This window comes from Podarcis erhardii (assembly GCF_964252035.2).
Source record: "Podarcis erhardii genome assembly, chromosome: 13".
Taxonomy (NCBI): Eukaryota; Metazoa; Chordata; class Lepidosauria; order Squamata; family Lacertidae; genus Podarcis; species Podarcis erhardii.
The window spans coordinates 13,011,439-13,024,839 of NC_138502.1; the positions used below are offsets into that span (position 1 = coordinate 13,011,439).

The following is a 13,401-nucleotide window of genomic DNA, read 5'->3' on the forward strand; positions in this document are numbered from 1 at the left end:
ATAATAATCTAGCTGTATCAAACCAATTCCATTTATCTGTTGCACTGCAGCAGGAATCCATTGATACTGCATGTTCAAATTGTTTTAACCTGCCCAGGGGCTTTATAGTGAAGGACAGGTAAGAAATTGAGATTATAAGAATAGCAATAACATTTAAGGCATTTATATACTACCTAATCATTAGCATCTGTAAGGGGTGTACATAAACTAAATCACACAGAATAAACCAATAAAACTGAACAGATGCCTGAACATTTTCTTAAACGCCTGCTGGAATAAGGAGATCTTTGTCATGTGCTTGAGGTTCAGCATGGAGGGTGGCTAAATAATAATGCTGGGTGGGTTGGGTGGGTGTGTTGCAATGCCTCTTTGTTCCCTTTCCTCCACCTCCCAGTGGTTGCCAGCAGTGACTCCAAGCTTTGCGGAGTCCTGGGAGAAGATGCTCTGAATGGACCCCTCTCTCTCTCACTGATATCCTCATTGCCTACTCACTTTCCTCCTCTCACCTCCAGCCACACAACCACCCAGAAACAACATAAGGCAAGTGGAGGTTGCTGCCCTATTGCTTCACTAGTGTCACTGCTTGCAGAGTGATGGTGACCAGGAAGTGACAGTGAGCAACAAGGGTTAGCAGTGCCTCTTCCCTCCGGAGTGTGGGCCTCAGAAGAAGCCCAGTGATGCTGACATCTGACACCAGTCCTAAGAGTTTCTCTTGGATTTAGGAGTGGGTGGGTGATACTTCCTTGTTGGTTGGTTTTTGTTAATTGCATTTATATCCATCCTTTTGTATCCAGGTGGTATGCGTGGCTGGACACACCAAGGAAGCATTTCAGTTAAACATGTTGCAAACTTTGTATGAGAAATCAGGTTAGCAAAAACGGGACTCCACAACGCCATCCGGTGTCACAGTGTTGGAATGCATAAACAACGTATATAAAGTGATGTTTCTTTGCTGGTGTAGCTGGGTCCCATGTTTCTTCCACTTCCCCATTTTATCCTCACAACAAATCTGTGAGGTTAAGTTAGAGATAGTGCCCAAAGTCACACAGTGAGCTTCATCGCTGAGTGAGGATTTGAACCCAGGTCTCCCAGGTGTTAGTCTGACACTCTAGCCATTACACCACTCTGCTTTACAGTATAGGCAGTGACCATTCTGCATGTGGGTCGTTTTGGACCTGGAAGAATGGGGGCAGAACAAGGGATGGGACGGGGTGTCTGTGGAATAGGGCTTATGCACACTCTCCTGACGCATGGGGGGCTAGGAACACAACCCCCATGCAAATTGGGGCTTGCCAGTATTATTTATTCCCTATGATGCATAAGAGCATAACCACATGTTAGGGGAAATAGAACTCAAAGAGGGTATGCCGTTGGCATTGGTTGATTCCTCAGTTCAGAAAGGCTCTGCTGGGAAGTCCGCTCCACTTCACTGTGGGGAGGAGTTGTAATGGACCGCGTGGCTACCGCCTCTCCTTCGGATCCCGGCCACGTCATCACCCAGCCAGCGGGAGCTCAAGTTGGTCTGCATCAACGTGGCTCCCCTTTCTGGTGGTTTATCCTTACCAGACTTCCTGCGCAACAGGCAAGAGTCAGATATAGTCGGGTCCATTCAATGCCTAAGCGAATACCACTCACAGTCTGTAATCAATAAAGTTGTGGCCAAAACTTGCCCAATAACAATAACATCTGTGTCCTGGTGTCTTATTCTTTACGAGGGGGTGGTTGTGGGGTCTTGACACGCAACTCTATGAGAGCTGCATCTCCAGCAGTTAAGCAGCTCAGACTACTAAAAATTGTCATCAACCTTATTATAGCTGGAATAGCAAGAATTCTGGTTTCGCTAATATGGGGAGGGGGAATCACTCAATAAATATCATCATCAATGCTTTGTTCCACACACAGTAGGATCCAGCATAAGCTTGTACACGCATATGTCACTGCATATGTAACCCTAATCAGAATAATTTCTTCCACTCTCTGCCGCAAAACAAGTATGGGGTTTCTGCATCACCTCCTATGTAATGTGATGTAATGTCTTGCCTGCGGTGTGATGCCAAATATCACAAAAGCTTTCATGTTCCTGAGTTGCTCCTTTTAGCTTTCTTGGTTTAGTTAATCTTCTCAAACTATGTCTGTTTATGCCATGAATTGTGTTGTATTTGTGCATTTTTTTTTTCACAATTATCAGCAAAATATTGTTACGTGCACCCCAATCTCTTCAAGCAGTGAGAGATTTCAGGAGTGCCAATGGATCCCTCAGCCTTGTACATACATAGGTGCCGGCTCCCTGGGGCCCTGGGTGCCCAAGCACCCACAAAATTCCCCATTAAGGGATCAAGCACCCACAAATTTCAGTATCAGGACCATGCACACTTCATGACACCCATGGCCCTGGGCACCCACAGTCACTGGGCCAAGCTGGCACTCCTGAGTACATAACACAGCTCAAAGAATTTTGCTGCACTAATAACGCTGTTGTTCAATCAGTTCCAAACTTCTGAGTCTTTTCCCACATTTAGAATAGGGGTTTGTTTTGTTTTTTAGCCAATTAAATGAAAGGTTTTAGCAGTTTCTAAAATGCTTCTTCTGCTCTCAGAATCAAGTCAGTGGATTGTACCTATTTTCATACCTGAAATGTAGAATTTTATCTTGAACGAGCAAAGCCAGTTTCACTCCAATCCCACAGAAGCACTAGATAAATGACACGTCATATTTAAAAAGAAACAGAGAATTTTGAGATGCAGGTGAACTAAACTCTAGCCTCATAATGTTTTGCCACAAGGTGGCCTCACAAAGGAATATGGTATCTTTTAAAGAAGGGGTCAGGGAAAACATTTTCAGCCAAAGGGCCGCATTCCATTGTGGGCAACCTTCCAGGGGCCAGATGCAAGTGATAGGCAGGTCAAGAGATGAAAGTGCTCTGTGTAATGGATATGAATCTTATCTTTGTACTGTCAGTGGCATTCCAGTCATACAAGACACAAAGGTTTCTTCTTTACACATGCACACCACACTTCAGCCAGCATTATCATTACACTTCAAGGTCACATTCTGGCCAGGGAAAAGTGCTTGAGAGGGTACAAACATGGGAACCTGAGCCAAGTGGCCTGGGGAGGTATGTATGGCCTGGGGAAAGCACTGAAGGCCATATGGAGGTGCCTGAGATCCCTCACTCCTCTCTTCAAGACAAACATAAGGGTTGTATCTAGTGCTGGTCCAACTCAAAGTAGAGCCATTGTGGTCAGTGGACATGATAGACTTTGGTTCCTTCATTTTAATGGGTCTGCTCTGAGTAGGACTTAGGTGGCCACAGTCCTAAGTTGCCAGATGTCTTAAGCTACAGTTCTGTAAGTGAGTAATTTAAGAAGCGCTTTATTCAAAGCATTCTGCACCTCCCTGTTTCTCAGGCTATATATAAGGGGATTGAGCAATGGGGTCAGGACTATGTAGAAGAGAGAAAAGACCTTGTTCCAATCTCGCATTGCATCCGTTCTTGGTAACAGGTAGACAATAATGATTGTGCCATAGAAGATGGACACTACCATGAGGTGAGAGGAGCAGGTAGAGAAGGCCTTTTGCTTTCCAACAGTGGATGGGATTCTCAGAATGGCTCGTATGATAGAACTGTAGGAAGCCAGAGTTAAAACAAAGGGTGGCAGGGAGCACAGGCCCGCCAGAAGAGTAGTTACCAGCTCCATCATGTGGGTGTCGCTGCATGACAGCTTTAACAATGGGCTGTAGTCGCAAAAGAAATGGTCAATTGTGTTGGGACCACAGAAGGTTAATTGCTGGGTTAAACATATTGTTAGGTTAATAACCAGTAAACTGCTTACCCAAGCCCCTGCCACTAGCTGAACGCAAGTTTTGCCATCCATAACAATCACATAGAGCAACGGCTTGCATATTGCCACATACCTATCATAAGACATGGCAGCCAAGAGATAACACTCTGCAACTACCAGGAAACCAAAAAAATAAAACTGTGTCATGCAGCCTGCCACAGAAATGACTTTGTCCTGGTAGAGGATGAGGCCAGCTAGCATCTTGGGCATAATGTTGGAACTGTAGCAGATCTCTAAGCAAGACAGATTTCCCAAGAAGAAGTACATGGGTGTGTGAAGGTTGTGGTCCAATACCACCAGCACAACGAGGAGGATGTTGCCCACCATGGTCACAATGTAGATCACTAGGAAGATGAAGAAGAAGAGGAGATCCAGATGACCCAAATTCCCAAATCCCAGCAAGAGAAATTCAGTAATGATTGTATGGTTTCCAAAGTCTGTTGGATTCATGGTGGTAGCTTGAACCTAGGAAGATCAAGTGAACATGTGAACGTAACCTAGACCAGGGCCAAAGAACCTGTAACTCTTTGAATACTCCTGAACTACAACTCTTATCAGCCCTGACAATTGGCCAAGTTGTTTGAGGCTGATGGGAGTTGTAGTCCAACAGCACCTAAAAGGTGGCAGACTCCCCAGCACAGCCTTCGACCATGAGTCCATCTAGCCCGGTATTATTGACTCTGTCTGTGGACCTCTAAGGTCTCAGGTACATGCCTTTCCAACTATCTTACCAGCAGTCATTTGTAACTGGTGATACCAGTTATTGAAACCATAGCCTTCTGTATGCAATGCATGGATTCTACAAGGATTCTGCACACAAAAACGGTGGTCCTTGTCTATCAAATACATGACACCTTTAAGAGAATGGGTGTGGGGCTGGAGAGGAGAGAATGAATGAAGCTCTCTCTTGCAAGCCTTCAGCTATACATAGAACTGTGTACATGGTTCAACACTTGCATTGCATAGGCTCTGACTGCATATCAAAGGAATGAGTAAGTGGGTTAACATAAATAGAATTATTCACAGTCGGTGTCCTAGAATGGGGACTGACAACAAAATGTGCTCATGTTCAGAATCATTCCATTGGCCAACCCACCTGGTTTTCCATCCCCTCACCCCTGGTCCAACAATATTCCATGGCCGTGGAGCATGCACAGTCTTAACTGGACTATTTGCAACGGTCCCTACTTGGTTTTTTTCCTAAAAAAATAAATTTTGGCTTGAGAAAAACCTTGAGGCTCCCCCGAGCCTCCTGATACCTTATGTGCAGATGGTATAATTTTGGCTACATAAGGACAAGTGCTCAGCAAAATGAGAGCGCTATTTGTATATATGATGAATTTTAGCATTTTTTCTGCTTTGTTTGTTTTTGTAAATAAGGAGGAAGTAGCTAGTCCGCAAGGTGCATACCTGGTAAGCTACTGAAAGGGGCTGAGCTTTGGAGTGTCAGGGTTTCGTATGAAAATATGAGGCTGCCTGTCACAGAATCAAACTGTTAGTCCATCTAGTATTGTCCACTCTGACCAGCACAGGCTCTCCGAGAACTCAGGCAAACTCCACAATATCTGATACCTGACATCAGGTTCGAAGCAGGCAGGGGCACTTGAGAAGATCATGGAGACCAGGGACATTCCTCTAGGTGAGAGAGAGGCCTCCTGGAGAGCTACCTTCATCCCTGAGGTTCTCCACCCCTGCTCCGTACCTAACTGAGACACTCAACCCTACCCATAACTAGCAATAGTTAAATAACCTACCCAAAAATTATCAAGCAGCCACAAATGTACTTGATTAACAGAGGATGCAGAATTCAACCGTACTTGCTATGGAAGAATGCCCAGCCCTGATCACAAGACTGGAGGCAAAAGAACCCTTAACTTGGAAGACAGGAACACCCAAAAGTCAGATCACACAATGCGGTCTGCTCTATGCCACAGTTTGTTCCATTTCATCAGGATCCTCTTTCACCCTTGACCCTTCATTCATCACATATGCCCTTCCTTTCAATGAAAGTCTACAGCTGAGTCCTTCCCAGTCCTGGATTCCAACTAATTCTGCATTCTCTTCTCAAGCCACACAAACACCGTTCTTACACCTATCTGAGTCACACATATGGAGCCAGTGTGGTGTAGTGTTGGGCTAGGGTTCAAATCCGCATTCAGCTATTACACTCACTGGTGACCTTAGACCAGTCACCATCTCTCAGTCTAACCTACCGCACAGAATAGTTGACAGGATAATATGGAGAGAGGAAGAACCATGAACACCACCTTGAGCTCCTTGGAGAACAGGTGGGATATATTCTCTCTCTCTCTCTCTCTCTCTCTCTCTCTCACACACACACACACACACACACACACACATATAGTGCTTGTTCAACAACTGTCACTTCTGAAAGGAGGATCTTAATATGGTTGATGATTGGATCTTGGAGTGTAGGGGGAGAAACTCACCCACATCAGAGTTGTTTTCCCATGTCTTTGCCTGATGTGCTTGACTTCAGCTCAAGATCTTAACCATTACACAAGAAAATGAAAGGCATGTGGGGGGGGGTGGAGGTTCTTAGTTGTCTTTTCCTGCTCAGATGTTCTTTGTGGAGAAGAACTGAAGCTGAATAGCATCAGAAGTCAAAAAAGCACAAATGCCTTAGACAGAGGCAGATGGGATGAGAGGCACAGGCGGTGACGAAACAAGGCTGTGCATTTTTCAAAGCCCTCCTGATGATTCACTCACAATCAGTAAATATCCATTCCTGCATGCTTTTGTCACTGGGTTCCTGTGACATTATCCTCTTATGGAGCCACTAGCTATATCTTCCTGCAACGACTGTCCCTAATTTCCAGATCCTTCACCAGCCTGATCTTTTTGTCTGCTACTATATCCTCCAGGGTGCAATTTTCATCCTTCTGGTCTTAGAAGTGCAGCTCTCGCTTACTGCCAAAGGACTTCTCCAAGCTTCGCCAAGCTTCTTTAGGCTTCAATCTCCTTAATGGTCTCAGGAAAGGGAAACTATTTGTATTTCTTCCCCTCAAGCAGTTCTTCCTTCTGACTCATTATTTCCCTCACTTTCCACAGGGGATACGAAAGCACACTTTAAGGGCATTTCTAGAACACAAGGAGACAAGATCTTCTTTTTGCAGAAGGGCTATTTCCCCTTGGGGGAAATCTTCCTGCGACTGCAGTGGCAAGAGGCGAAAAATAGGCAGAGCAACTGATGGGACTTTGAACTTTCTACAGTACGCTGCATTCTAGCCATGCAATCATCAAAGGTTTCGAATACAAACACATCCATGCAGGCAAACAACAGAGATTATCACTGTTCAAGAACAAACCTGAGTCTGGAAAAAGCATTCAAAGAGGATGCAGAGCAGGGCCAACCAAAACTGTGGCCTGGAGGAAAGTCATGGGGATAGTCCAAAGCACAACTAAGGGTACAAGAATATGCCAGAGATCTGGAAGACCATGTTGCTTGAGCAAAGTTCTGCTGAAATAAGAAGCCAGTTATATGTCTTCCTGCCTTGGGGGATCCAGTGGCCTGGAAATGAGGAGTGAGTCTAGGACCTCAGGGTGCATCACTGAGAAGCTGTTACCTGCAGCTCAGTGGCTCACCACCTGAGGCAGTGTCCACAGATCCCAACAGCTCCTAACCCAATATTAAGGTATCTCTTCCCATTGCAGTGGCCTGATTCCTAGAAGATGAAAAGTTAAATACATAACTGGTCACCATTTGCAGCAAGCTTCACAATGACCAGGCTCCCCTGTGATTAATCCAGTTCTTGTATGAATAAGGGAGTGTCTTGACAGACCTGTGAACAGGAGTCATCCATATGTCCAAATAGGTCTTCAAATGAGATTGTTGGTAATGAGATACATGTTCAAATATGGAAAGGGCAGTAAAATATTCAGACCACTGAGTAAAATAGACAATGAGGATTTAACTTTCCAGCACTGAAATATAGATCTCTTTGTTGTAATATTTAGTAAGTGACTCACGTTTGTATGCATGAAAGGGTTAACCCAGGGGTGGGCAACCTAAGGCCAAGGGCCAGATGCGGCCCAATCGCCTTCTCAATCTGGCCCACGGACTGGTGTTTTTACATGAGTAGAATGTGTGCTTTCATTTAAAATGCATCTCTGGGTTATTTGTGGGGCATAGGAATTCGTTCATGTACTGTATTATTATTTTTCAAAATATAGTCCTGCCCACCACATGGTCTGAGGGACGGTGGACCAGCCCACGACTGAAAAGGGTTGCTGACCCCTGGGTTAACCTAAGCCCTGAGCTCAGGTTGCCAGTGGGTGGAGTTTAGCAGGCTCCCATCAGTATTTGCTTCCTCCCCTTCCCCACTACCACCTCTTTGTCACTTTCTACTGTTTCCTGGAAAAAGGAGCCATGTGGTTTTGGCTCCCAGCACAGCAAATGCTGCATGTGAATGAAATGTCTTTCTAAAAGGAGATTTTTTTACAGCCTGAATCTTTGCTAATGCAAAGATTGCATGATTCTTTTGTAAGGAAGTTCTTTCTTTTTTAATCATTTGGTGCATTTTTTTTCTTCTTCATTCTACTGCTAACAGATGGAGACTTGTTTGATGTAACTTCTCGAAATCTGTGAATAAACTCTACACTTGTTTGCAAAGCTTAGTGTCTGCGATTTATTCTAGCCTAGGTATTTTTGTTACAATATGAGAACATCGCAGCTGCAGACAGCCAGCATGTTGACATCATGTGATATGGCTAGCTGTGGGAAAGAACCTTCCCGGGAGTTCACAGGCTGGGAAAGTCTTTGTGAAGTGTGTAATTTGAGACCTTCCTCTTGCGTATGTACAGGAAGTATTTGTCACTTGCTGGAAGGAGTCTGAAGTGTTCGGACATGTTTTCTGTAGTGCTGCAGAGTCAGAAATAAAGTGATGTAAATAGATTTCTGTCTATCTCCTTTCCCTGCTGGGAAGCAAGGAGGGAGGGGGTGTGCATTTTCCCAAGCTGGGAGATGTCGCCTATATCAATATCTCCCTGGTCTGTCTGGGAACACAGCCAGAGGCAGATCACCGGTAAGCAAGCCGGGAGCCTGGGAGAGGAGCCAGTCTCCCCCGAAGAAGGCTTGTTTTCCAAAAATTTTATGGGGAGCATTTGTTTAAAGATGAATGAAGGCAGATGTAAAATCTAACCATGTTTTCATGTGCTTGCAGCAATCATCATTGTGCTAATTCTGCTATCATGTGATTGACCACTGCAAGAACAAAATGTTAGACTAGATGGGCTTTTGGCATGATCCAGCAGGATCCAGCTCTTATGCCATTAAGTTGTTAAATAAACATATTTTACACTATACCACAGCGTGGCGCAGATGTGTCTTGATTAGAAGCAGAGGGACTAATAATTTGTTTCCCAATAGAAATTCATGTTGCACCAACCCCACCAGTTGTATGAACAAGGCATTCCTCTTTGAGAAGGAGAAATCTATATGAGGTAGCAAACATCATTATGAACAGATGAAAGCTCAGCCCAGCCAAAGCTCCGTCTTCAGCATACTCCAAATGTGAAGTTTCATGACCAACCATCTGTGGCGGAAATTATCAGTCCCAAGGTGTGTCGCAATGAATCCTAGAGGTCAACAGAAAGCTGCCTTATACTAAAGCAAATGATTGGCCCATGTTGTCCAGGGCTGTCTACGCTGACTGACAGCACCTTCTCTGGGTTTCAGCCAAGGATTTTTTCCCAACTCTGTCTGGTGATACCAGGGATTGAAACTGGGACCTTCTGCATGCAAGGCAAGGACTGATTGCCTATGAGTCATGGTCCTATCTCAGCTAAGGTGAATCTCCTGGTAACCCAGAGGTGATAAACAGAATCACACGGTAGCTACTTGATAGAGTATGAGTATCACCTTGTGGGCAGGTGATAATTTACAAGCTCCAACCTTGCATCTGATAAATGTCACATCCTTATAGGGATGCGGCTGGCACTGTGGTCTAAACCACTGAGCCTCTTGGGCTTGCCAATCGGAAGGTCAATGGTTCAAATCCCCGCAACAGAGTGAGCTCCTGTTGCTCTGTTCCAGCTCCTGCCAACCTAGCAGTTTGAAAGGTAAACGGCGTTTCCATGCGATCTGGCACTCATTGCGGTGTTCTGTTGTACCAAACGCGGTTTAGTCATGCTGGCCACATGACCCGGAAAGCTGTCTGTGGACAAACACCAGCTCCCTCAGCCTGAAAGCAAGATGAGTGCCGCAACCCCATGGTTGCCTTTGACTGGACTTATCTTTCTGCTTTAGATTGATGTATACCCTGGAATACTTTTCATGAAGGGGTCCAACAAGCAGTAGCCTCTGTTTCTGGTCATTCACCCACTCATTTCTAGTCCCCAATTCTCATCAGCCCCAGTCAGCATGGCCAACAGTGAGGGATGGTGGTCTATCAATGTCTAGAGGGCTACCCCCCACACACACTACATCGTGCTGTCTCTATTCTTAGTTTCTATTATGATACAATATGCATGCTGTTTGCCAGGCAGGACATCTTAATATTTTGTACCGTCTCCAGTTTTATTTTATTTCCCTTTTTCTTTCCTCTTCCCATGCAAAGAGTCCATAGCCTATGTACAATGGACCAATCAAACATCCATTGTTTTCGTACTTCTGGGTTTCAGAAGCCTGCAGCAGTTCCAGATCTTACTTTTTCTCCTTTTTTTACTGATCTACGTTGCAACTGTAGCTGGGAACCTTCTCATCGTGGTGCTAGTCGTGACTGATCGCCAGCTTCACAACCCCATGTACTTTTTCCTAGCCAACCTCTCTGTACTTGAGACCTTATATGGTTCGATCATCACCCCCAGGATGTTATCTGACTGCCTGTCAGAAGACAGGACCATTTCCCTCCATGGATGCCTCACACAGATCTTACTATACAGCGGTTTGGCTTTCAACAAATGCTTACTCCTCACAATCATGGCATTCGATCACTACTTAGCCATATGCAAACCGCTTAGCTACAGGACCATCATGAACTTCAAGGTCTGCCTCCAGCTAGCAATTGCTTCCTGGTTAAGTGGCTTCTCGGTGTCTTCCCTAGCCGTTGGGACAGTGTCCACAATGCTTTTTTGTGGTCCCAATGAAATCGACCATTTTATTTGTGATATGGATCAGTTAACCAAGCTCTCCTGCAGAAAGAGCATGCTGGCAGAGATGACTGTCCTTATCTCCTGCTCCATTGTGACTATAGGGCCCTTTGTGTTCATCATCGTCTCGTATGTTTACATCCTGTCAGCCATTTTGAGAATCGCATCCTCCACAGGGAGACAGAAGGCCTTTTCAACATGTGCTTCCCACCTCTTAGTGGTGAGTTTATATTATGGGACCATCATGATCATGTATGTGATACCCACAAAAAATCAGTCCCCAGGCTTCCATAAGGCAATATCTGTCATGTACACCGTTGCCACGCCAATGTTTAATCCTATCATATACAGCCTCCGGAACAAAGAAGTAAAAGGGGCCTTCAAGAAACTTGTGTTTCATAATCTTGGCATGGATTAGGACATCTTTGCCAATCTGGAGTCCTCCAGATGATTTGAACTATGTTGTTGTTGTTGTTGTTGTTGTTGTTGTTGTTGTTGTTGTTATTTGTATACCGCCCTATACCCATAGATCTCAGGGTGATTCACAATATAAAACTACAGTTACCATCATCCCTAACCACTGACCATGCTGGATAGGCTTGATGGGAGTTGGAGTCCAAAACATGTGGAAGGTACCAAATCGGGGGAAGGTTGTTAGGGTGATTGTGGTACTTCTCAGGTTACTTCAGCTGTATGGGAAGTTGAACAAAACATTGCTAATTCAGAATTCAAATGCTGGAAAAAGGTCTCTGCATTGTACACATGAGAAGATATACCCCAGACCCTGGACTGGTGGTAATAGTCATCTTAGAGTAGAGATTTGGAACTTGTACCTTCAGACAACATTAAACTGTACAGTGGTACCTCTGGTTACGTACTTAATTCATTCCGGAGGTCCGTTCTTAACCTGAAACTGTTCTTAACCTGAGGTACCACTTTAGCTAATGGGGCCTCCCACTGCTGCCCGGCCGCCACCACATGATTTCCGTTCTCATCCTGAAGCAAAGTTCTTAACCCGAGGTACTATTTCTGGGTTAGCGGAGTCTGTAACCTGAAGCGTATGTAACCTGAAGTGTATGTAACCCGAGGTACCACAGTACAAGGATATGTCACATACAGAGATTCTAAAACCAGGGGTGAGGAAATTTCTTCAGCCCAACGGCCAAATTCCCTTTTGGGCAGCATTCTACAGGCTGTGTGCCAATGATGGGTGGGGCCAGAAGCAAAAGCAGGTGGAGCAATAGAAGGGCTGTGTACCTTTGTGCCATAGGCTGCATTTCAGACACAAAGAGGGTTCTACACTATCCCGCGCAAATGCATGCTTCTCTTCATCCAGGCAAGAATAGCCATTTTCACAGTTCGAGGACACATTTCAGCCAGACAAAAGCACCCAAGGAGAGAGTGTCGCAGGGCCAGTGAGGGCTGTGTACTGGGGAGAGTCCCAAGAACCACATTTGGTATATTGAGCACAAGTTCTCCACCATGCTTTAAACCTGTAGTGGCCTCTACCTTGTGGAATGATACCTCCAAGGACCGCAGGCAGGTTCCAGCTGTGGATTGCTTCTGATAGCATTTGTCTTTGTACCTGTTTACCTGTTCATTTTCCTCATACCGATTCCTGCTGTTCCTGGTTGTTGTGACTCACTCTTGAATGTTATTTTATTGTGTTGGTTTTATTGCTGTTGTTGTTTTGTTGGTGAATCGCCTTGGTATTTCTTTCTGAACTGAAAGGCAGTATATATGAATTATTTTAACAAAGAAAGTAAAGAAGCCTTATCAAGCCAAAGACTACATACCAACCAGGCCAGCATTATTAATTATCTTTATTATTGTTTCCATGGAACCAGTAGACACAGGATGTGAGGATGGGCTGCTAAAGTAAAGGACTTCTAAAGACAACAGATGTAACTTTTTTCTCATCTATTGTCTCTTCAAATACCCACCCCACCCCCCGTTTATCTCTTCCAAATGAATAAATAATATAATGATGAACACTTGTGGAAGCTGAGTGTTCAAGTCAACTAAAATTGCAACTTGTGTTTCAGAAGTTGAACACTTCCAGATAGCTAGTGTTGAGGATTCACAGCAGCAGATGAATCATGTTATACAAGAACCTTAAATATATTGAAGTCCAGAAGGAAAAGAATCCTGTTAATGAATAATGGGCTTGCGCTTAATAGGAAAGCACACAACCCAACATTTGTGCATCTTTTTAATCAATAATTTTAATTGATTTTTTTTAAAAAATATATTAAAAAATGACACTCAGCAGGGTGTCTGTAAAAAAACACAACCCCTAACATTTAACAAAAGAAATATTCACTGGTCCAAATGTTCACCAAATAAGGACTCGCATAGCTTAGTTCAAGATAAACATGCAAATTGAAAGTAAGTAAAGGTAAAGGTACCCCTGACTAATAGGTCCAGTCGCGGACGACTCTGGGGTTGT

The 13,401-nt window shown here is 44.5% G+C and overlaps 2 protein-coding genes across 2 annotated transcripts; one reads left to right on the forward strand and one right to left on the reverse strand.

The window, feature by feature from the left end:
- Positions 1 to 3,332: 3,332 nt before the first annotated feature.
- On the reverse strand, positions 3,333 to 4,268 carry LOC309328428 (olfactory receptor 11A1-like; the record flags this gene model as incomplete). Its single annotated transcript, XM_081838428.1, has 1 exon — positions 3,333 to 4,268. Exon 1 carries the CDS (start codon positions 4,167 to 4,169, stop codon positions 3,333 to 3,335), a length of 837 nt encoding a protein of 278 aa, XP_081694554.1. The 5' UTR covers positions 4,170 to 4,268.
- A 4,558-nt stretch (positions 4,269 to 8,826) lies between these two features.
- On the forward strand, positions 8,827 to 11,370 carry LOC309328429 (olfactory receptor 10A7-like; the record flags this gene model as incomplete). Its single annotated transcript, XM_081838429.1, has 2 exons — positions 8,827 to 8,887; positions 10,421 to 11,370. The coding sequence occupies 2 exons, from the start codon at positions 8,827 to 8,829 to the stop codon at positions 11,368 to 11,370; spliced, it is 1,011 nt and encodes a 336-aa protein (XP_081694555.1).
- Positions 11,371 to 13,401: the final 2,031 nt, after the last annotated feature.